Here is a 24,284-nt window from a genome sequence, read left to right on the forward strand (position 1 = left end):
ACTCTTGTCCATTTGGTATTGTTTATTGCTGTTCATGCCCTTGTAGAGCCAGGGTCTGGAACAGGATCACTAAACGTTACAGAGCTTATGTGACACAACTACTTCCAAACTTCTGCTGTACCCACTATTCTTCCATGAGATTCACAGAGATGCATTTCACTATTTCATTTAATTTGTATCTACTTTTTCACATTTTAAGTATAGCTTTTTAAAAAATAATAATATTTTGTTTATGATAATTCATTTTGACAATTTAAATCATTTCCTTCCTCAACTAGTCTCAACAAAGATTTGAAAACTATAATATGCAGGACATTTTTAGGACAAAGTTTTTCCAAAGGTTTTGTAAAGAACACACTATGTGACTTAACAAGGTTGCAAAAGAGTTGCAGCAGGTAGGCATCAGATTTGAAGACAGTCTTCTCTGGTGATAAAGAGTGGTTCCGTGAAGACTAAGAAGGTAGCTGTACCACTCTCTATTTCTGCCTCCCAACTTTGTCTCCCAAGTTTTCCCAGAGCTCTTGTCTCAGAAGATGATTTGATAATGGCATAACTTAATTATGCTGTCTATTCAACAAAAGTTTTTTGAATGCTTCAATGATAAATCTCTATTATCTAAAATTATTTTTATGAGGGACATTTTATGGTTTCTTCTTCATTTAAATTCATTTTTAAGCCAATTTAAATTGATGTTTATGAAGGCAGTTGTCTATTAGGATAATAAAAAATTAACAATCATACATAGTGTATCACATGGTTTCATAATACTAATGATAAAATTAGTAACACTATTATGCATACTTGTATTTGTATATCAACATTTGTCTATTCCCTGCTGCAAGGAAACACCAATATGAATGAGGGATAAACCCTGGCTCAGATAAGGTACTCCGGTTTCTGTAATGCAGTTCTTTTCTCTAGTTCTGATTGGCCCCTCACTTGCATGCAGATTACATCCAACAGAAGGCCAGACATAATTCACCCTCTCCCTGCTGCTCCCCAGCCAAAATGAGACAATTGCATTCCTGCTTCCTGGGATGCCACCTCCCTATTTGGGAGAGCGGCGGCCTTTATAAAGAGAGAACAGGATTTGATGCAGACAGGCCACTGCGTATTTTAAAAGGAAGTTGTGATCAGAGGTAGTTTATTTATTTTGCTTGAACTGTAACCGATTGAGTACAAGCCATTGTGTGATTAGATGCATCAAAATATGTCAGTATATCTGAAGCAAGTGCTCACACTTACTGTAGGGAGCTGTGAGTCTCTTCCTCAGTGTGAGCCCCCCAACTGTAGCTCTGCAGTCTGATGAGTTTTGTAGCTCTGAGAAATGTTTGATGTTTACTGTGTATATTCCTTGTGTCTCCACAGAACTTCCACATTACTGGTCTTCTCTTCTGGGCATTGCAAGGCGGTAAGACTCGCCGGATTCCAAAGAATTATGCTTAAACTTTCTGATATCCAACTCCAGGAGTTCATTTTATGAGTATGAATGGTATGAATGGCCTGTGGTATGAATGGTATTACAACATCTCAGACTCAGATTGTTAGCCAAAAAGGAAATATTTCCTTAAGTTAGGGTCAGCAATGTAAGATGCATTTAAACTGAAGATGGACTGAAACAGTTGAGTAATAAACATAAAGGCTGTTCATTGGAAATGTACACTGTTTTGTGTTGAAATTTAGAGCGGCACATTTGCCCGTTGCACAAAGGAAAAGAACTGCATTCTTCTCTGTTGAGATAGGTGGGTCCAGTGGGGGCTCATGCAGGAGGGGAGGAGCAATTTGCTTACCTGGATCACTTTCTCAAATATACAGCTGTATACATACAATAAATGAGTGAAAACAATAAGCTAAACATATAGTGCTTGATAATAATGTGACATGGTAGTTTTTGTATTACAATGGAGTTTTCTGCAAAATGGTGATGTAAGAATTTGCTTTTAAAAGGTGAAACATGGGTGACGCTCAAATGAAGGAGTTTGGGGCTGCAGCCTCCTACTTGCGAAAATCAGACAAGGAGCGTCTGGAGGCTCAGACTCGCATCTTTGACATGAAGAAGCAGTGCTTTGTCCCTGATGTGGCAGAAGAGTTTGTCAAGGCTAGCATCCTTAGCCGGGATGGAGACAAAGTCACCGCGGAAACCGAGAAAGGGAAGGTAGGACAACTTCTGTAGCCATATTAGAAACATTATGAAACCTGACCCTTTAAAAATAATGGGAAAATTACATCTTAATTATATTCTTTAATTTAAAATAAGTGGAGGATTTCATAATCACTGAAAAAAGTTGCAATAAATGCTAGACTCCTTTGAAGTTAGTATATACTGATATGTACTGTATGTACAGACTGTGAAAAGATTGGGAAAACATAACATTTTAATTACAGTGAAATAGGCTTTTAATACTTATACATATTCAAACATAAAACATATTTATGTTTCATAGTTGTGTCATGTAACTATTCTCTTCTTTCTCAGACAGTAACTGTGAAGGAGTCTGAGGTCCACCCCCAGAACCCGCCAAAGTTCGATAAAATTGAGGACATGGCGATGTTCACCTTCCTGCATGAGCCTGCTGTGCTGTTTAACCTCAAAGAGCGTTATGCAGCCTGGATGATCTATGTGAGTTTGACTCTTTGGATCTCTCCATGACAGTTACAATGACTGGCATTAAAGACCTTCTAACAACCTCTTTCATTTACAGACCTACTCTGGGCTCTTCTGTGTGACTATCAACCCCTACAAGTGGCTGCCAGTGTACAATCAAGAGGTGGTCCTTGCTTACAGAGGAAAGAAGAGGAGTGAAGCTCCTCCTCACATCTTCTCCATCTCTGACAATGCATATCAGAACATGTTGACAGGTAACATGCTACAGTATTTAGCCTGCTTGAGTTAGACAGTGCGTTTTGGAAAAGAACAGCCCTTTTTGCCTGGGGGCAAGAGGGAGAACATTTTATTTTATATGCATCGTGGGATTAGCCCATATAACCTTTATCTAAAGTATAGTTTCAGCAGTTAAGAGTTTCTGATTAGTATGACTGCTACGCGTCACCATGGAATGTAATTTTATGCCAGTATACAAAAAATGTAAAACAATTATTTGTCGTCATTTTGTCCCACATTACCATTCTTACATTATGGCTCAAAACTATGCTGCAAACTAGACTCACTTGAAAATGGGGTTCAATGTTGAACATGTTAATGTGAAACAAAACAAAAACTACAGACATGAATTTTAAGGTGAAATATTATGTACAATCTGGCAGTGCCTGACACCCACTTCTCTTTCAGACAGAGAAAACCAGTCCATTCTTATCACGTAAGTGCTCATCCTTTTATTTGGATTACAAATTGAATGCTTTATCTAATTTAATCCACTGTACATTATTAAGTGATTATTTGGAAACTACTTCTACTGGCAATGAGCTAGTTTCTTTCAAAACTTTTTGGATTGCATTGTTCTGTACATGTCTTAACATTTAGAGATTGTGCTTTCTCCACGTGCATGTCCTTTCCTGTCAGGAAAACTAGTCATTTGATTCATGTAGAAGAATTCGATTAACTGTATGTTCATAATATAGCTTTGGAACAAAATTAGGGTTACTCCACCAAATATTGATTGAATATTTGCTTTCTAAGTGACGTCACTGCTAGTTTTATTATTTATTTATGGACCTAAACTTGTTTAGTTTAAATTATTCAATGTATAATAACTCTGTCGATTTGTAGTAGTTTGACCAGTTATCATTTTCTGCAAATAAATGTTTTGATGATCTGTTTTTTGGAATTAAAACCAGATGTGGCTACTGTTTCATGAAAGAGTATCAAATGTTGGATTTTACACATACATATAACCATAAAGTGAAAATTTTCTGTGGTCTTTTTTCAAGAGCTATATCTCTGAATTCTGTCCTGCTAAATTTCTTTGTTGTAAACTACATATTCCTCTTTACATTTACAAATCCATGATGGTATGTGCTTATTTTCAATAATTATAATATTTTTTCTTAAATAGAAAACTTGTCATTGTATGTAAAGTTTTCTAGTCTTCAATCTACAATGTAACATGGCAATAACAGAAAAGCAAAAAATAAGGGAATACAGTGGATACCACAAACAATTTATATGGTTTACAAAAGTTGATTAAGTAAAGAAACAGGATTGATTTCTTGATTTAAAATGAAAACATGAATAAAAAATATAGTGCAACATCATGCTGTGAACTGCATGAGGCTTGTGTTATCCAATTGTCTTGCATAGTGCATAGTTTGGCATAGTGAGCTGATTAGCATGTTTTAGTCATAACCCAGAGAAACATGGACAATTCTGAAGCAGTTTTGGGTCTATATTCAAGTGCAGAGATTCCTTCCATTTATATATTTCTGTATTAACCTCAGTAAATAAATGTCTACTTCCCCCAGTGGAGAATCTGGTGCTGGGAAGACTGTGAACACCAAAAGGGTAATTCAGTACTTTGCCAGCATTGCAGCTGGAGGAACAGGGAAGAAGGATGCAGCTTCCGAGAAAAAGGTGACTTTCCAGCTGATCTACAATAAAATGTGTGTCTACTTGATTCCTGCCTTTCTTATGTGACTGAGATTGTACTTGTGATTCCTCTCAGGGCACCCTGGAGGATCAAATCATCCAGGCCAACCCAGCCCTGGAGGCCTTTGGAAATGCCAAGACCATCAGAAATGACAACTCCTCAAGATTTGTAAGTGCTTTTTTGGGCAACCTCCACAGATTAAAAGGTGTACAATCTTTGTGTATTTAAAAAAAATATATTTACTATTCTGTTTGTTTGTTTGTTTCTTAAAGGGCAAGTTCATCCGAATTCACTTTGCAGCCAGTGGAAAACTGGCTTCTGCTGATATTGAGACCTGTAAGCAGTTACATTTAAAAATTCTATAAAATGTATAGCTGTACTGTGACTTGACTAAAAAATGGTGCTCATGTCTTCCTCTGATATTTATTCTTTCAAGATCTCTTGGAAAAATCACGTGTGACTTTCCAGCTTAAGGCTGAGAGAGACTATCACATATTTTACCAGATCCTGTCTCAGAAGAAACCAGAGCTGCTGGGTGAGTGGGACTGTCTTCTATACAGCGGATTCTATTTTTGTATTTTTACACAGTAGAATTTCTTGTAAATTTACAATGTATTGTGTATTCATACTTATATAATCATATTCAAAATGCTAGTCTAAATGATAATGATATCTTTGTTTCCTTTCCAATAGAAATTATGCTCGTAACCAACAACCCTTATGACTACGCCTTCATCTCCCAAGGAGAGACGACAGTAGCTTCTATTGATGATGCTGAGGAGCTGATGGCCACTGATGTTAGTGGAAAATTAATTGCATTTACATTAAGGAAAGATGATACACAAGTAGTGTTTGTAAATATACAAATGAGTGGTTTCCTAGCTGTTCATTGTGATAGACAACTTTTGACATGCCATTCATGATTCAGTCCAGACAAATGTCCATCTCTGTCTTGCAGGAAGCCTTTGATGTGCTGGGCTTCACTCAAGAAGAGAAGAACAGCATTTACAAGCTGGTTGGTGCCATCATGCACTTCGGCAACATGAAGTTCAAGTTGAAGCAGAGAGAGGAGCAGGCAGAAGCTGATGGCACTGAGGGTGAGTTTGGCTGATTGCACTTATGAATTTCAGTGCAACATCTCAAAAAATGCTTTTATTTGTTAAATGACAAATCCCTATAAAATATAGAAGAAATGAGGATTTTACTCAGCCAGTTCTGCAGTCTGTGGATTTCATTTGTATTGGGCATCAACATATTTAATGACCTAGATAGAAAACACTTTCATACTAATTCAAGTACACATGAGTTAATTAAAGCAGGCATTGAAAGAAGACTCTCACATAATGTAGAACACAGGTATTTGTATTGTGAAACTACTGTTAAATTTAAATAAGCTCCTGCTTTTATAAAATTTGACCCATAAAAATATGCAGGGATGTAAATGCTAATCAAATGTAAACAATGTAAACATTGCAATTCATACTGAATATGATGTTATTATTGTATCACTTACTCAGAAAATAACTATATTTTCTGTTGGAACATTAAGCTATATGAAAATTGCAACTTGTTTTCTCCTATACATTTGCGTTACAGATGCTGACAAGTCAGCCTATCTGATGGGTCTGAACTCCGCTGACCTCATAAAGGGTCTGTGTCACCCAAGAGTCAAAGTAGGGAATGAATGGGTCACCAAGGGACAAAATGTCCAACAGGTAAGCTATGGCTTCCAGAGAGTACAGCATAGACAACACGGTTCAGTTTTTGTTAAGGCAACAGCTGTGTGTTGCTTTTAATACAGGGCTGCAGTTTAAGACCCCTGGATAGTAGTGAAGCATAGTGGTTAGGGAACTGGGCTTGTAACTTCATGGTTGTACGTTTGATTCCCAAGTGTGTTACTTTCATTGTACCCTTGAACAATTACTTAACCTTAATCGACTCAGTAAAATATCTAGCGATATAAATTGATTGTATGTAAATGCAATTGTGTAGTACTTTTGGATAATATGTTCTAATGCTAAACATGTTAACTCTAAATGAAATTGCTTTGCACTCGTCTTTGTAAAAATTCTGGTGTGGGATTTTGTAAGGGAATTCTTGAATATGTATTAACATCCCAAATATGGCTTCATCTTTCTGTTTAGGTCTATTATTCAGTTGGTGCTCTGTCAAAATCAGTGTATGAGAAGATGTTCCTCTGGATGGTGGTGAGAATCAATCAATCTCTGGACACCAAGCAACCTCGCCAGTACTTCATTGGTGTTTTGGACATCGCAGGATTTGAGATCTTTGATGTATGTATCAGGATACCTAGTATGGTTCATAGCTATTTACAAATTTGTTATAGCTCACTAGTTGGAGCATATTTAAATATGGCAATGAAAATAAAGAAAAAAACACATTTATCTGTATTTATCTCGTTACTTAAAAATAACACTTGACCACTGACCCTTTGATTCTCTTGTAGTTCAACACCTTTGAACAACTGTGCATTAACTTCACCAATGAGAAGCTGCAGCAGTTCTTCAATCACCACATGTTTGTGCTGGAACAAGAGGAGTATAAAAAAGAGGGGATTGAATGGGAGTTTATTGACTTTGGCATGGACTTGCAGGCTTGCATTGACCTCATTGAAAAGGTGGGTCAGCAAAGGCGACATTTGTCAAATCATCCTGTGTGCAAGGCTATAGGCTGATGTAGCTAGATAATAATTTTATAGGTTACATGTTTTACAATTCACAGCCAAGGGGCTACGTGTTCAGCTTTACGCAACCTTATAGCTTTCACATACTATCAATTTGAATCCAGTTATTTCCGTTTTTCAGCCCATGGGTATCATGTCCATCCTTGAAGAGGAGTGCATGTTCCCTAAGGCCAGTGATGCCACCTTCAAAGCTAAGCTGTATGACAACCATCTGGGGAAGTCCAACAACTTCCAGAAGCCCAGGATGATCAAGGGGAAACCAGAGGCCCATTTCTCCCTGATTCACTATGCTGGCACTGTTGACTACAACATTGTAAACTGGCTTGTGAAGAACAAGGACCCCCTGAATGAGACTGTCGTTGGGCTGTACCAAAAGTCTACAATGAAGTTACTGTCCATCCTCTTTGCAAACTATGCTAGTGCTGATGCAGGTATTCTTATTGTTGTACGTCTGAAGAGCTATGTAACAAAATATAACATCTAATGGAAAGGATTGGTTTTGCACTTAGTTTATGGTCTGCTGTGAGAAATGTTTCATTATTGGTGACTATAATGTGACTATAATGATTCTTTGCAGCTGCAGAACAAGGCAAGGGCAAGGGTACAAAGAAGAAGGGATCCTCCTTTCAGACTGTGTCTGCTCTCCACAGGGTGAAAATGAGTTGCATAAAACTGACAGGCCTGTGCAGGGCCCTGGTAGAAAACAAACTATGGCTTTCTAAGTAGCAGGGAACAGATGTATACAATAAATACAGATCTCAAATATAGACCGCCTCTTAATTAGCGGAACACGCAATAATAAATGTTAAATATTTTCATTGACAAAAAATATTTTACCGGTCATGAGATTGTATTGATGTATAAAATATGTAATACATATCTTGACAACAGTATCTCTATCGGAGAAGAACACACTGAACATATTAATGTATCATTTAGTGATAGCTGCCAATGATCTCAAAATGTCAATACTGTTGTGATACAAATATAAAAAGAAACATTTAATACTTCCAAATCAAAGATACACATTACAGCAAAATAAGATCTATGAACAATTTATGTGAGGTGGTATAGCAACTGTGAGGCGCAGTTATGAATGTACTCAATTTTGTATTTTGCTTCTCTGGTGACAGGAAAATCTGAATAAGCTGATGACCAACTTAAGATCTACTCACCCTCACTTTGTGCGCTGCATCATCCCCAATGAGACCAAGACTCCTGGGGCCATGGAGAACCCTCTGGTCATGCACCAGCTGCGCTGTAACGGTGTGCTGGAAGGCATCCGGATCTGCAGAAAGGGCTTCCCCAACAGGATCCTGTATGGAGACTTCAAACAGAGGTAGAAAGGATTTCCTTTGATAGGTGTCAATTAAATTTATGTAATTTCTCCAGATTTCCTGTAATGTTGGATCTCTCTATAGATATCGGATTCTGAACCCTGCTGCAATCCCTGAGGGACAGTTCATTGACAGCAGGAAGGGTGCCGAAAAACTCCTGGGGTCTCTGGACATTGACCACACCCAGTATAGATTTGGACACACTAAGGTACACAAGTTTAAACAAAAAGCACGGCATCATTGCTGAATATGTTGTTGCTGGTTGCATTAGAAATATTTAAGCCTGTAGCTAACATCATAACTCTGCAAATGAAAATGCATATACTTCAGAAGTAAACGATGATGTAATTCTGCAGTTTCTCTGTCCTGCAATCTCTAGGTGTTCTTCAAAGCTGGTCTGCTGGGCACACTGGAGGAAATGAGAGATGATCGTCTGGCTCTCATTATCACCGGAATCCAGTCCAGGTCCCGTGGTATTCTCTCAAGAATTGAATTCCAGAAGATTGTAGAGCGCAGGTGAGAAGAACACTGACAGTAAAATCTTTGATTGCATTTTTGGCAATGATGATTGATTATCTGAGTTGTCTATGTCATGATTCATAGGGATGCCTTGCTTGTGATCCAATGGAATGTGCGTGCCTTCATGGGTGTGAAGAATTGGCCCTGGATGAAACTTTATTTCAAGATAAAACCATTATTGAGGTCTGCTGAAGCTGAAAAAGAGATGGCCAACATGAAGGAGGAGTTCCTGAAGCTGAAAGAAGCTTATGCTAAATCTGAGGCTCGCAGGAAGGAGCTGGAAGAGAAGATGGTCTCTCTTCTCCAAGAGAAAAATGACCTGCAGCTCCAAGTTCAGGCTGTGAGTTCAGAGTTTAATGTCTAAAAGATATTACATGTACATTCAAAATTATAATTAGTTCATGTTTTAATAACAACTGGGTGACGGGACAACTTAACACCTCCACAGGAACAAGATAATCTCTGTGATGCTGAGGAGCGATGTGAAGGGCTGATCAAGAATAAGATCCAGGTTGAGGCCAAAGTCAAAGAGCTGACAGAAAGACTGGATGATGAGGAGGAGATGAACTCAGAGCTGACTGCTAAGAAGAGGAAGCTGGAGGATGAGTGTTCTGAACTCAAGAAGGACATTGATGATCTGGAGCTGACTCTGGCTAAAGTGGAGAAAGAGAAACATGCCACTGAAAACAAGGTCTGCACTTTTACATCTTTCAAACTAATAAACCACAGGTTTGGGTGACAGTCTGTTCACTCTTTGGTTTGTGTTTATAGGTGAAGAACATGACTGAGGAAATGGCAGCTCTAGATGAAATCATTGCCAAACTTACTAAAGAGAAGAAGGCTCTCCAAGAGGCTCACCAGCAAACCCTGGATGACCTGCAGAGTGAGGAGGACAAAGTCAACACGCTGACCAAAGCTAAGGCTAAACTGGAGCAGCAAGTTGATGATGTGAGCATCTTCATTTTCATACAGTAAAATAAACAAGGAGGTAGAATGAAACTGACCTTCATTATTTTCTCAACCTCTCCCTGTACAGCTAGAGGGGTCCCTGGAACAGGAGAAAAAGATAAGAATGGATCTTGAGAGAGTCAAGAGGAAGCTGGAGGGCGACTTAAAGTTAACTCAGGAGAGTTTAATGGACCTGGAGAATGACAAGCAGCAGCTAGACGAGAGACTGAAGAAGTAAATGGATGTGTTCTTTTGGTGACAATCATATGCTTAGTTGGTGTTTCAGTAGTTAAGCTCAGTTAACCAAATTCCTATACAATTTCGTATACAGAAAGGACTTTGAGATGAGCCAGCTCACTAGCAAAATAGAAGATGAACAGGCCCTGGCTGCTCAGCTCCAGAAGAAACTGAAGGAGCTGCAGGTAATTGAGTTAAAAATACTACTAAATCTATTGCTGAGGTATTTCCCTGACTTCATTTAAAAGCTTACATTTCTCCTTGCACTAGGCTCGCATTGAAGAACTGGAGGAGGAGCTGGAGGCTGAGAGAGCTGCCCGTGCAAAGGTGGAGAAACAGAGGGCAGACTTGTCCAGAGAGCTGGAGGAGATCAGCGAGAGGCTGGAGGAGGCTGGTGGGGCCACAGCTGCCCAGATTGAGATGAACAAGAAGAGGGAGGCAGAATTCCAGAAGATGCGTAGAGACCTTGAAGAGGCCACTCTGCAGCATGAGGCCACAGCTGCCACACTGAGGAAGAAACATGCTGACAGCGTGGCCGACCTGGGGGAGCAGATTGACAACCTGCAGAGAGTGAAGCAGAAGCTGGAGAAGGAGAAAAGTGAGCTCAGACTGGAGCTAGATGACGTGGTCTCCAACATGGAGCAGATCGTCAAGGTCAAAGTAAGGACTCAAAAAGCCTTCCTTTTTATATATTTGTTTATCGGAATCCTTAAACTCCTATTATATTCCCAAGTTTAGCAGACCTAAGTTCTTTCATAACTCTTTAAGACAAACTTGGAGAAGATGTGCAGAACTCTAGAAGACCAGATGACTGACTACAGAACAAAATATGAAGAAGGTCAGCGCACAATCAACGACTTCAATTTGCAGAGAGCAAAGCTGCAAACTGAGAATGGTATGTATGCACATCATTAGGCATAAATTTAGCAATAGCATGTTTTAAGAAAGAATAATATGTATAACAACTGCTAATAATATTACCACACCAGGTGAGCTGACCAGGCAAATGGAGGAAAAAGACTCTCTGGTCTCTCAGTTGACTAGAGCCAAGCAGTCCTACACACAGCAAATTGAAGACCTCAAAAGACAACTGGAGGAGGAAGTCAAGGTAAACTATTCACAGCAGTACAGAAACCTAATTTTTTATTTGTTGTACCAATAAAATATTATTTTAAACATAGCCTTACTCTTTAAATGATGTTTTGCATGCTGTGCTCTTTGCTTATCCTGCAGGCAAAGAATGCCCTGGCCCATGCGGTTCAGTCTTCTCGCCATGATTGTGACCTGCTGAGAGAGCAGTATGAGGAGGAACTGGAGGCAAAGGCTGAGCTGCAGCGCAGTCTCTCCAAGGCCAACTCTGAGGTGGCTCAGTGGAGAACCAAGTATGAAACTGATGCCATCCAGAGGACTGAGGAACTGGAGGAAGCAAAGTAAGGAATGAGAGCAGCATGTTTTCAAGCAGGAAATTCAGTGTGATGAAGGAAACCAGTCTTATCAGCCTTATTCATCCCCCTTTACTGTATCCAGGAAGAAACTGGCTCAGCGGCTGCAGGATGCAGAAGAGGCTGTGGAAGCCGTGAATGCTAAATGTTCCTCCCTGGAGAAGACCAAACACAGGCTGCAGAATGAGATCGAAGATCTCATGGTGGATGTGGAGAGATCTAATGCAGCTGCTGCCGCTCTGGACAAGAAGCAAAGGAACTTTGACAAGGTTCTTGAGAACTGAGATTGCCAAAAGATTTCTTCATTGATAGAAGTGTTTTGAGACATTGTTCTGAATCAGTTTCCTTTGTGATCCAAACAGGTCCTGGCTGAGTGGAAGCAGAAATATGAAGAATCTCAAAGTGAGTTGGAGAGCTCCCAGAAGGAGGCCAGATCTCTCAGTACTGAGCTCTTCAAGCTGAAAAACTCCTATGAGGAGTCATTGGACCATCTGGAGACGATGAAGAGGGAGAATAAGAACCTTCAAGGTTAGTTTTTAGAAGTAATCATTATCTGCAGAAATTCTTTTGGTCTACACAATTAAGCCACTCTAGTAACTATTATCAAATGGTTTTTTCGTAACTAGAGGAAATTTCTGATCTCACTGAGCAACTTGGTGAGGGAGGAAAGAGTATCCATGAGCTGGAGAAAATAAGGAAACAGCTGGAACAAGAGAAGAGTGAGATCCAAACTGCTCTGGAGGAAGCAGAGGTAAAATTGTTTCTCTATAAGTTTTTATGGATTCAGTTGATTTTGTGATTTTTTTGTTTATTCGTGCTTTTCATTTTGAAAAATATATTTTTGACATATTTAAATCTTTCAACTGGCAGGCTACCCTGGAACACGAGGAGGGCAAAATCCTGAGAGCCCAGTTGGAGTTTAATCAGGTGAAAGCTGATATTGAACGCAAGCTGACTGAGAAGGATGAGGAGATGGAGCAGGCTAAGAGAAACCAGCAAAGAGTGGTGGACACCCTGCAGAGCTCCCTGGAGGCTGAGACTCGCAGTAGGAACGAGGCTCTCAGGCTGAAGAAGAAGATGGAAGGTGACCTTAATGAGATGGAGATACAGCTCAGTCAGGCCAACAGGCAGGCAGCTGAGGCCCAGAAGCAGCTCAAGGGTCTCCACTCTCACCTGAAGGTATTTTAAAAGCAGTTTTTGCATGCAAAGTTGTGAGTTTGTGCCAATGTGCCAGGGATAATGAATGAATGAATGGATGAATATAGTTTATTTTGCTCACACATTATTGTTTATTTGATCATTTTTGGACAGATACTGTGTAGAAATGTTTACATTTGTGATTTGGAGATTGCATTATGGCTTCATATTGATTAATTTCATGTAAAACTTAATTATAAATTCCCTTCTGAACAGGATGCTCAGCTGCATTTGGATGAATCTCTTCGTGCCAATGATGACCTGAAGGAGAACATTGCCATCGTTGAGAGACGCAACAATCTGCTACAGGCAGAGCTGGATGAACTGAGATCTATGGTGGAGCAGACAGAGAGAGGCCGTAAGCTGGCTGAGCAGGAACTGCTGGATGTCAGCGAGAGAGTACAGCTTCTGCACTCTCAGGTAAGATTGAAAACTATGGCATCCATTTAATAGTTTCACACTATTCAAACTGATGACATTGAAACTGTGCTGTTCAAATCTGGTTGCAGAATACCAGCCTGCTCAACCAGAAGAAGAAGCTGGAGGGTGACACAGCCCAGCTTCAGACCGAAGTAGAGGAAGCTGTGCAGGAATGCAGGAACGCTGAGGAAAAAGCCAAAAAGGCTATTACTGATGCAGCCATGATGGCAGAGGAGCTGAAGAAAGAGCAAGACACCAGTGCTCACCTTGAGCGCATGAAGAAGAACATGGAGCAGACCATCAAGGACCTGCAGCACCGTCTGGATGAAGCTGAGCAAATTGCCATGAAGGGAGGCAAGAAGCAAGTTCAGAAGCTGGAAGCTCGTGTGAGTGTCTTCTACTTCTGCTGTACCTTCTTATGGAATTACATAGTGATACATTTAGAAACAGAATTCATATTCATTTGAATTTGTAGGTGAAAGAGCTAGAAAATGAGGTGGAAATGGAGCAGAAGAAGAGTAGTGATTCTCTGAAGGGAATCCGCAAATATGAGAGGCGCATCAAAGAACTCACCTACCAGGTACCTTTCCTTTCAGTTATCTATCATATTTCAAAATATATAAGTGCTTTATAATTTTTTATAACCACATTGTCTATTTGTGTATTATGAATTGCCTTTTTTCTTTGCAGACTGAAGAGGATCGTAAGAATTTGGCTCGTCTGCAGGACCTGGTGGACAAGCTGCAACTGAAGGTCAAGTCCTACAAGAGAACTGCAGAGGAGGCTGTAAGTGCCAACATCCCTTCGGTATACTGATTCATATATTTCACAGCAGTGTCCCAGCCAGGCTTTCATCATGTGCTGTGTGTGCTCTCTGTGTCTCAGGAGGAACAGGCTAACAGCAATCTGACCAAGTTCCGCAAGCTGCAGCACGAGCTGGACGAGGCAGAGGAGCGAGCCGACATCGCAGAGTCTCAGGTCAACAAGCTGCGTGCCAAGAGCCGTGATGCAGGTTCCAAGGTTGGTGCCTTCATGTCTTTCTTACACCAGAGTATCCAATTCTATGTTTTTCCCTGCTAAGATTGCTTCAGTATTTAGAGGATCATTTTGTCACTCTACATATCAAATGTCTCTATGGACAATAGCCTGCTGTAGCCTCGTACCTTTACATTCTTTACGTTTGTGAAGCATCACAAGTCTGCAAACAGTATGTCTAAATCTGCTGCTACATATATTATAGATGTTTTTTGGACTTTTGAATGGATGGGTTTTCTTTTCTTTACTTTTTTTTGCACATTTCCAGTTTTCTTGTCCTTGCTACAACACGTACAGTAAAACATTTGGGAAAATATCTGTACTGTATATGTACTCTGGAGTCTTACTCTTTTTGTTCACAAAATGTAATCTTACCTATCAATTTGCATATTGATTCTGTACCTTGTATCCTCATATCATATGCTACAGGTCACCTTCGGCTGCTAGAAATCCTCAAATTTGTCACAATGTTAATTGTAATGGCACCATTTTCTTGTAACTCTAAGAATATTGTTAATGAGAGATTGTTAATGTAACTGAGAAAGCCACATCAGTTACAATACCAAAAACTTTATTGAAGAAAATATAAATATTTATTATCTCAAAAACTAGTTATTTCGACCTGTTGCCCTCCCATTTGTATCTTCTTTGTATGCACCATAGTTGGTTTACTAATTCAGTGATTTCATGTTGATAAGCATGTAAGCATGATAAGCATTATTCCAATAAGGATTATAAAATGCATAGCATAGGATCCTTATAGTGTAATATCCTGACAATACTTTCAAAGAATCTTAGTGAGTGGAAGAGTTGCGACACTGATAAATTTCAGCCACCAGGGGGCACAAAAAATGATTTCCTTAATCAACATAAATTTCTTTTCAAGAAATGTACTTGTGAAGATACATGCATGCATGACTGATAGTTTAATTTCTAACCATGGAAAAAGTATAAATAATATGCCCTCATCTATAAGAAATTGTACTGGCAGTGTGTGAAAATTTATTCCGACAGTAATGAGCACATAATTCAATCCTATTCTTTTGTTTCTTCTATGACTCATTTGCCAGTTTTAATTTTCTTTTAATCTTTCCCCTCACAGAAAGGGCATGATGAAGAGTGAAGCTCTCAGATGGACCTTTCTGAAACCTCTTGACTTGATCTGCTCTAGTTTTTAGTCTTCCACTTCCTGTAACCCTGTAGAATAAAATCAATGCAATGAAAAACTGTTTCTGTCATAATTTAACAGTGGAGCATGACTTTCCCCCTCTTGCATGTGCACTTACATGTGTGGTTGAAAATAAAATAAAAACTGTACTGTATTCAAGATACATACAGCACATGCAAGGCTCTCCAAAACTATCCCCACCCTTGAAAAAGATGTGCAAAGAAGACTGTTTAGAATAAATGAAGGGAATGACCTTGTTGTATGCTAAAAAGTATAAATGCCTTTACTTTTTTCCATACTTCTGCAGTATCATGAGTTTGAGTTGAAATAAAATATTTTCAGTTATAAGTGACAGTGTTCCTCTTTTAAATTTAGCATTCAATACTTATAATAACATTGAGGAATTAATTATTTTCTGCAGGGTCTGTATCAGACCTGGTTCAAATTTTTCACTTGAAATACTTTTGAAGTATTTCTGACCCAGATCCGGTCCATATAGACTGTAAGTATTGCAGTATGTTCTCGTCACTCTGACCAATCATTTTTCAAATTAAATTTATAAAACGTTAACATGAATCATTTTCATTAACAGATCAAATGATATACAGATTACCTAGGTAGATTAACTAGTTTGTGATTATCCCTGATTTTAGAACAAGATATTAGTCCATTACAATGAGAACAAAGAATAATTGATGGAAGCTGCTGGGCGGCTCTTTTGGTTAATGCACTATGCTGTGGTGCATGGATGAGCCCCACGATCTCGGGGCTGAAATCCGGACCATGCTAGTGCTAACTGTGACCAGTGGCTCCATAGGGAAACAAGCAATTGCTATTGCAGTACAGGAAGGGCCAGTCAGTTAGGGGTCCGTATTTCATCACTATCTAGTGACCCCTGCTTGTCAAACGGGTGGCCTTAGGCAGCTTGTTAAAGCCACATATGAAAGATCGTCATACAACTCCAATCTGGGTGAGCTTAGCTGTAGTCTGCGATGTGAAAAAGAAGCAGCTGGTGACACAATGTGTTTTTTTTAGGAAAACCACAGCTACACTGTTCCAAATCAGCAGTACGGTTCGTGTATGAGTGTGACTGCAGTTGCAGATAATTGGACGTTCTAAATTAGTGTGGGAATTGGATGTGCAGCCTCATGTTTGGCACAAAATGTATTAAAATAATCAATCAAACAAACAAACAAGCAAATAAATAGATAAATACATATCACCAAAATTGTTATCTCAAGACCAAGAAGAAATTCAGGCATTCTGGATATACCAAAATCCACAGTTAATAATAATAACTTTGCTAATGATTCCATCTTTTGGTAAGCTTGGAATGATTGAGTTATATATTTCAAGCAATTTTTAAAATGCACTCAGTCATGTAATCATATGTGATTATGAATTGCTAGGCTTTCATTATTACATTACATTACAGGCATTTAGCAGACGATCTTATCCAGAGCGATGTACAACAAGTGCATTAGTTCAAGGTGCAGAGGTACAAAAGAAACACGCTAGAGTGAAGTAAAGATCGTAGTGCCAGAAGTGACCACAGATCAGGACTCCAACCCTGTAGAGTAACTTGTTCAGCAAACAACAATCCTACCAAGTACAAACTAGCACTGGAATCACATTTGCCTAATCAGACAAAAGCAATCCTGCCAAATAAAAACTAACATAATCGTATTAGCCTAACTAGGTACATTGAGCTAACTATAGGCTAGGGAGGGGTGGGGAGAGGTGCAGCCTGAAGAGATGCTAACTATAGGCTAGGGAGGGGTGGGGAGAGGTGCAGCCTGAAGAGATGCTAACTATAGGCTAGGGAGGGGTGGGGAGAGGTGCAGCCTGAAGAGATGAGTCTTTAGTCTGCGTTTGATGGTAGTCAGATTCTCTGCTGTTCTGACCGCCATGTGCGGTGCGATGCGACCGCCATTCATCAAATTGAATGATATCTTTACTCAATTTTAATGTATATAATAATGCTCTAGTAGGTTATTGTATGTATTTTATGATTATATGATTTTGTGCTGTATGTGTGTGTTTGAAAAGCCCATCTAGGGACGAGCATCAGAAATTAGCATATGCTATAAATGCTGTGATACATTGCATTGGATATTGTTTGACAATAATCTATGTTTAAATGTATCTGTCCCTATCAAATAAACATTAAATAAATAAAATAAAATAAGCCCTCAAAATATTTTATATTATAATTTTTTTTATAATGAGGAGGTGACATAGCTCAGGAGGTAAGACCGATTGTCTGGCAGTCGGAGGGTTGCCGGTTCAAACCCCGCCCTAGGCGTGTCGAAGTGTCCTTGTGCAAGACACCTAACTGCTCTGGCGAATGAGAGGCATCAATTGTAAAGCGCTTTGGATAAAAGCGCTATATAAATGCAGTCCATTTACCAATATTTCATGGCCTCAGGAAAATACTGAATACAAGTGCCATTCTCTATAAAATCCGATCCATCTGTTTTTAAGCATTTACAATTATCCTTTTTAGTTATGAAATCATAAAATTATTTATCTCCATATTGAATCAATTTCACTGTAAAAAAAAAAAAAAGAAAAACAAAAAAGAAGAAAATCAGGCCAGCTTAAAATTATATGGCAACAGTCTTCACAGCTTTCTAAAAAGTAAACTCAATCTTTGGGTACAGCATTTCACTTAACTTAAAGTCCTGAGGAACATCAACAGTTCTTTCATATATATCAACTCTTTATATATAGCAATAATAGGTGTTATATCAGTACACATATAACTGAATAGAGAGAGTGACAGATAATGGTTGCTTACCCCTCAGTCCTTTGAATCAGGAAACTGCAGAGCAGCTCAATCCCTCGCCTTTATAGTAAGTCACCTTGAGGGATTCTTACTTGTTTGTGCCAGCAGGAGTCAGAGGGAGGAGTGAGAGAGGGGATGCTAATTAAGGCCCCAGTGTCCCTTAGACTGAATCTTCACACGGCTCACTCACTGCTCATATTGCACAGGTCACATTATGGAACATGTAGTGAGATTGAGACATGTAAAAATAGGGCAGCTTGCATTCTCCCTGCATATAGCCAAAACCTGATACCCCTGCAAAAAGGAAAATGTGGTTTTTTTTTTCAGGGAGTGCGTACATTCAAAGTTTTACAGTCATGAATGTAGCAGGAACTAAAGGAAATACATAACACAGAGTAACATTCCATTTTACAGACCTGCTTTTTTGTCAGTTTCTTAAAGTAATGGCTTATCTCACGGGGAGCCTGGGAGAGATGATGTGTGTGAGGGTATGATTTTGTCCAGCTGCATTGATGAACAAAAAACATTGTGAAAAACAAACTGGGGCGGGGGTGGGGTCAAGACAACTAGGTAAGAGAGCTTTCATGTGTGCTTTCTCAATCAGCAAATGTGCAAAACCAGTCTAATAATAAGTCCCTGTGAAAGACACACAGAATTGGGTTACAGTATTTGACAAGTAGGCAGTCAAGTGCATTGGTATCTTTGTTTCAGAGTGACAGGGCACCTGCTGCTGCACTTGAGAAGCCCAACAGCATTCACAGCTGAGAATGGCATTGTGTACACTTTAATTTAGAAACGAAAAGTCTCATTCATAAACGGTTCCTTTGCATATAATGTCATGAGCAGCAAGTAAACCCTTAACACAAAAGCTAGATTTTGTAAAAGTGAACATGGCATGGAAATATTCTTTTTACGCAGAATTCGTATTTTCTCCTTATTATCGAAGCAAAAATACAAGCCTTAAGAGGTAAGACAAGTTTAATAACTAGCTATGTACATGTATGCGCCGAAACCTATCAGTGCAGGTGCCGAGAAGCAGATTACCCCATCAAATCTCGACACATGTAACAGACACTCTGCTCTAAACTGGCACAGAAACTCAAATAACACTTCTGGGCACATTACATGCAAAGACAATCAACCAATTGTGCATCTAGGTTGGAATGGACACAGGACCAGTCTGGAATGTTTTGTACAGTTTTGTACATGTCAGTACCTGATTTAACTAGTGAGACAAGTACTGGTTTAATCACTGAACAGAAAACAAATGAATTGCTACCTGATGCTGATCATAAGTCTGGATTTGAACAGAAATTTGCCTGTTTCTCCCCTTACTACATCTTTCGCCACCCAGCCAGCTACAAATGCAATCATTAATGACTGGAGGTCTAGGTAGATATGGAGTGGTATACTACACCATAAAGGTTGACTATTGCTTATTATGCCATACTGCAAATGTATGCTGCAGCTTTTTTTCCTTTTCCTTGCTTGTTCGCTCATACTAATAAAGCAATAAAAAAGATTTAAAAATACCTTTTTGCCTGCTTATTAGTTATCGCTGCTCACATGGTGGAAATGTGAGAGCTTGAAAATGATGAGTGTTATTATATGACTACTGTCTTTATTGATTACTGCTACAACTCATCCTGTAGTTGAGCTGGAATTCAACTGTAGAATGACAAAAAAAAAGTTTGAAATGCTCATTTAAGGCCATTGCATTTATTGGGCATTGTATTTGCATATATAACTACTTTAATGAATGACCATTCTCCAAGTTTTAGCTTTCATGTTTGAAAATTAAAATATTACCATGGGTTGTGATTATTTTAGACATTTTCTGGTAGGAAAATTAAAACTCTGGCAAAAATCAAGCAAAATGTAATTGTATTAGTGAAAGCCAAGACCTTTCAAGAATGTGGGTTACATGGGAGAACCCATGTAGCAAAGGGAACAGGAATAAAGAATATGAGGATGGTACTTTGTCCTACGATACAAAGATTTTAGTAAAAAATAAATATTAATTTATGTATTATTTGTCGATTTGTGGTGATATAGATATGTGTTGGCCTGGAATAGTTTAAGATTTGTCATTAAGAATGTTTATATTCTTTGCAAAATATAGGTTGGTGAGTTCAGTGATGAACAAAATTAGTTTTCTAAATTGTATATGAAAGATTAAGGACACAATTTTAATTGAATCCATGGCATAAACAATAAAGCCTTTGACATTTAGCTTAGTTATAGCATAATTCAATAATAGCATTTTGTCACTGTTCCATCCTAACAAACAACTTTTGAATGAAACAAGTAACAGAGATGCTATAAATACAACAGTAGTAACTCTGGATGACATCGCTACCTCAGATCACCATGTAACATAAGTTGTCCAAATCTCAAATATGTCGAGGTGCTAAAATGTATCTTATCTGCACTGAGACCTTTGCAAACAAATCATATTCAACAACTATAGTATAGTTCTCAGTATGCCTCACAAGCTGTTGTTCTCAATCAGCGTAAGGCACTCAGTAGGAATTTCACAGGGTTATCTTTGTACTCAAGGACGACCCAAAGGAAACAATGCAGCCTCAGTAAGATGGCCCTTGTTAAGATTTTTGCCGGCTGAGAGGTCACCTTGGTGTTGTCTTTGTCCGCATAAGGGGACAGCTGGTGTCCACCATTGTATACAGTGCCATCTTACAGAGTGTCCAAGGTCGTTGTGATAATTGTGCACCATAACTTGGCCCTATTCAAATTGGCTGGTTTTCAAAGGGATTCTTATATACTTAACAAAACAGTCAGATGGCAATTACAAGTAATGTTATCTTTCTCTACATTGCAAGGTTTTTGAGTAAAATGTTACATTCCCAAAAATTGACAATTTCCTCCTGACTTAGGATCAATTTTGAAATAATTATGCATTTTAAAGTCAGGAAAGTTCATATTTATACACACAAAAATAATAATGAAATGCAAAATGTGGTTGGATGTGGTTGAAAACTGATGAGGGTGTGTACTTAATGTGTCAGCATGAGTTAAAAGTGAGCCAGTGACTGAGATTAATAAATAATTTGATTAAATAACATATGGAATTACTGTGTAATCAAACTCATAATTTGATAGTTATACAAAAAGAACAAAATAAAATAAATAGTGTGATATTAAGCTTGTGTTATTCAGCTAAGATTTTAAATTTGTTTAAAAAAAAAAAATTCTGTCCTAAAAGCCACACACACTGATCGCCCACAACAGAATAATTTGGCATTGATCACTTTGAGACCTTGTTTAGTGCGTAAAAATCATTACCAGTAAGCAGCACATCAGAAGAGAATATCCATACTGTATGGATACACTGTCAGTTCTGTGGAGTTTATAAAATACATAATTAACCACAAAAAAGATCTTAGTGATTTTCTATATACCTTTTTGCAGTGAAAGCTTAAAATGTCGCTGCATAGGGTTTATGTGGCACTTCATTACTTAACATTAGATTACTAGTGATTTTCCATGATTACTAGCCTTCATCACAATTCAACAGTTAACAGTTAACAACCTCCTCTAAATGGTTCCTCATTTTTTTCTCAAGTTTCCTTATTCAAAAAATCATTGAAAACAACATACATCAAGAGGCTGTCAAGTTTAACGTTGTACGGGAGAAAATCCCAGGTTCAAAATAAACGTAAACGTCTTAAATCCTTCCAACAACACTGTGGTCTCTAAGAGTTATAGCTGCACCCTCCCTGAGAGCTGTACAGTCATGTCATTGTGTTCCACTGGAGGGTGCAAACATCACTTTGGGGTTCAAAGGGGACCATAAGGAACTGTTAGCAAAAAAAAAAAAAAAACAATCCTTGGGAACAATCCATAATAAACCATAAACCCTAACTATCTATAGTATTGTGTTGTACAAATGCAAGAATACATTTTATGTAAAGAATTTACAAAATGCTAGGAAAAGAAGTATACAAAACATATCATGATCTATACATGTGGTATGTACTCCATATAAATGCATTAAAATGTTTCTTTTGCAGTTTAATGTGTCAATAAACACAGGAAACACCGTAAAGTAAAAAAGAAAGAAAGAATAAGAACTCTACCTCTGCTTGGTGTAGCACTTACACTGATATATTGTAGAATACGTTAGGAATATTTGCTTTTTACTCAGAAAAAGAAAGCAAAACTAGTATCACAAAGCAGAAGCACCACATCTGTAATATTTTTGCTTGACCAATGGATAAAAAAAGAAAACTATGCAGTTGCTAATTTGGAATGAGCAATAGTAGGCATAAACTGATCTTAATTTGAGATGATCATGCACTCCCCTCTGTAAGACTTGATAGCAGCTGTGCTTGTAGCATATTCATTCAAGATGAAGAATATTACATTGCAGAGAGAAGCATGACACATGACAGGTTCCCGCTCACAGGTATTAACTGTCATTATCAGGTATAATTCCACAAAGGGGAAATGTGAGACCCTGGTCTTTGATTTTTATAGCATGCTAGATCTTCTGGCCTATGTTTTCCGACTGCAGCCAAGGCAATGCAAATAGATGTACTGTTGTCCACTTTAAAATATGAAAATAAATACGACTTTACTTAATACAACTTCATAAACTTATCTATTACCATTTGGATGAGTAACTAAATATAGTCACTTTACATTTAATCTGTTTACTTTGGGATAACTACCTGGTTTGGGAGTCATAATTAACATTTCAGTATATCCACACACTTTGAGTGGCTAGATTTAACCAATCTTAGAAATAATTTTTGTTCCCAAAAAGCACCTAGCCACAAATTTGGCCTCTTCTTAAAATTTACTCAGAGATTATTCTTGCTACGATCTTTCGGAATTTGTAGCCTTAATAGGAGAATTAGGTAACTTTTCTTAAGCCTAATATAAAAAATTCAACACAAACTTCATCTACAGTAAATAGCTGTGATGCACATATTAAAGGCATTATGAAATACATTCTTTCCTGGGACTCCATTTTTTAGGGTTTTTTGTGCATTTCCCAGATTTACACTTTTTATTTTTGCTTTTTATAGTTGAGTGGTTGCTTCAGCATCACACTACGTGTTCTCTTGCATACTTATGAACTTAATCTAATCCATCTGCCTAAATGTCTGCACACTACTCCTTTGACAGATTTTGATGCTAGACTGAATAATATTCAGCTTGCCTATGCTTGTGTGCTTGTTTTAAATTTGTCTATGCAGTGGTGCTATAATAGCCAAATTAAGGTGAAAACTTTCACCTTGTTTGAACTCAAACTTGAATTTGAGTCATGCAAATTTGTACATAGGTCCCTCTCTTCACAAATTTGCCTCAAGAATGCAAAAGCTCTGCCTACTTAGATTTTCCACCATTCAGAATTTTGTGAAAAACACTAACATGACAATTTCTCCAGAATGACTGGACCGATATGCACAAAACTAGGAATATGGCAAAGCTCTACATGCCATAGTTTTTAATTTTATCTCAAAATTAAGGCCTCTATGGTGACAAGTGGAACACTAGCAATTATATGTGAATATTTTTCGTAATAACGTACCAGCCATTGTAAGGCTTATGATTAGTACAATTGTAATGCATTTTGAGTAGTTTGTCATTTCTGTAGACCAGTCTGAGATATTCAACATTACATTTAGGTGCTTTTTCTGGATGTTTGTAAACGGTAAAAAAGGTGCAATTTCATGACACTATTTGATAGTCAAGAAAATCTCACTTGGTTGTAAGGTTATTCTGGTAAAGTTTTAAGATGCTACAACTCTCTAACTTTTAAACCTAGTAGTTAAGTCTACTTGCTCATTATTATTTTATTATAATAACAAACAAGTTGAAAAAATTAATTTAGCCTGTCAATGGACCACTTAGCTATTAGCTATGTTGCTGTTGCCAAGCTACAATTTGCAAGCTTGTATTGTGCTCTGTATTTTCAA

The 24,284-nt window shown here is 38.2% G+C and overlaps 1 protein-coding gene across 1 annotated transcript; it reads left to right on the top strand.

The window, feature by feature from the left end:
• Positions 1 to 1,030: 1,030 nt before the first annotated feature.
• LOC135252775 (myosin-7) lies at positions 1,031 to 15,609 on the top strand. Its single transcript, XM_064331258.1, has 39 exons — positions 1,031 to 1,139; positions 1,369 to 1,411; positions 1,948 to 2,155; positions 2,477 to 2,620; positions 2,703 to 2,859; positions 3,290 to 3,317; positions 4,420 to 4,528; positions 4,620 to 4,712; positions 4,817 to 4,880; positions 4,981 to 5,079; positions 5,238 to 5,341; positions 5,503 to 5,641; positions 6,141 to 6,259; positions 6,689 to 6,838; positions 7,012 to 7,182; positions 7,370 to 7,679; positions 7,826 to 7,899; positions 8,382 to 8,587; positions 8,670 to 8,793; positions 8,965 to 9,101; positions 9,189 to 9,444; positions 9,553 to 9,795; positions 9,876 to 10,052; positions 10,141 to 10,286; positions 10,384 to 10,474; positions 10,560 to 10,949; positions 11,058 to 11,184; positions 11,279 to 11,397; positions 11,523 to 11,719; positions 11,817 to 12,000; positions 12,094 to 12,259; positions 12,358 to 12,482; positions 12,602 to 12,910; positions 13,145 to 13,348; positions 13,438 to 13,734; positions 13,824 to 13,928; positions 14,039 to 14,134; positions 14,234 to 14,368; positions 15,486 to 15,609. Exons 3-39 carry the CDS (start codon positions 1,955 to 1,957, stop codon positions 15,504 to 15,506), a joined length of 5,817 nt encoding a protein of 1,938 aa, XP_064187328.1. The 5' UTR covers positions 1,031 to 1,139; positions 1,369 to 1,411; positions 1,948 to 1,954; the 3' UTR covers positions 15,507 to 15,609.
• The last annotated feature ends 8,675 nt before the right edge of the window (positions 15,610 to 24,284 follow it).

This window comes from Anguilla rostrata, chromosome 4 (assembly GCF_018555375.3).
Source record: "Anguilla rostrata isolate EN2019 chromosome 4, ASM1855537v3, whole genome shotgun sequence".
NCBI lineage: Eukaryota > Metazoa > Chordata > Actinopteri > Anguilliformes > Anguillidae > Anguilla > Anguilla rostrata.

What these genes read in the sequence shown, in the direction of transcription:
- LOC135252775 (XM_064331258.1), top strand. Translation starts at nt 1,955, where the DNA reads ATGGGTGACGCTCAAATGAAGGAGTTTGGGGCTGCAGCCTCCTACTTG. An exon ending in AACCAGTCCATTCTTATCAC is followed by an intron (nt 3,318 to 4,419) that starts GTAAGTGCTCAT and finishes TACTTCCCCCAG; the next exon opens with TGGAGAATCTGGTGCTGGGA. An exon ending in CTGCTCTGGAGGAAGCAGAG is followed by an intron (nt 12,483 to 12,601) that starts GTAAAATTGTTT and finishes TTCAACTGGCAG; the next exon opens with GCTACCCTGGAACACGAGGA.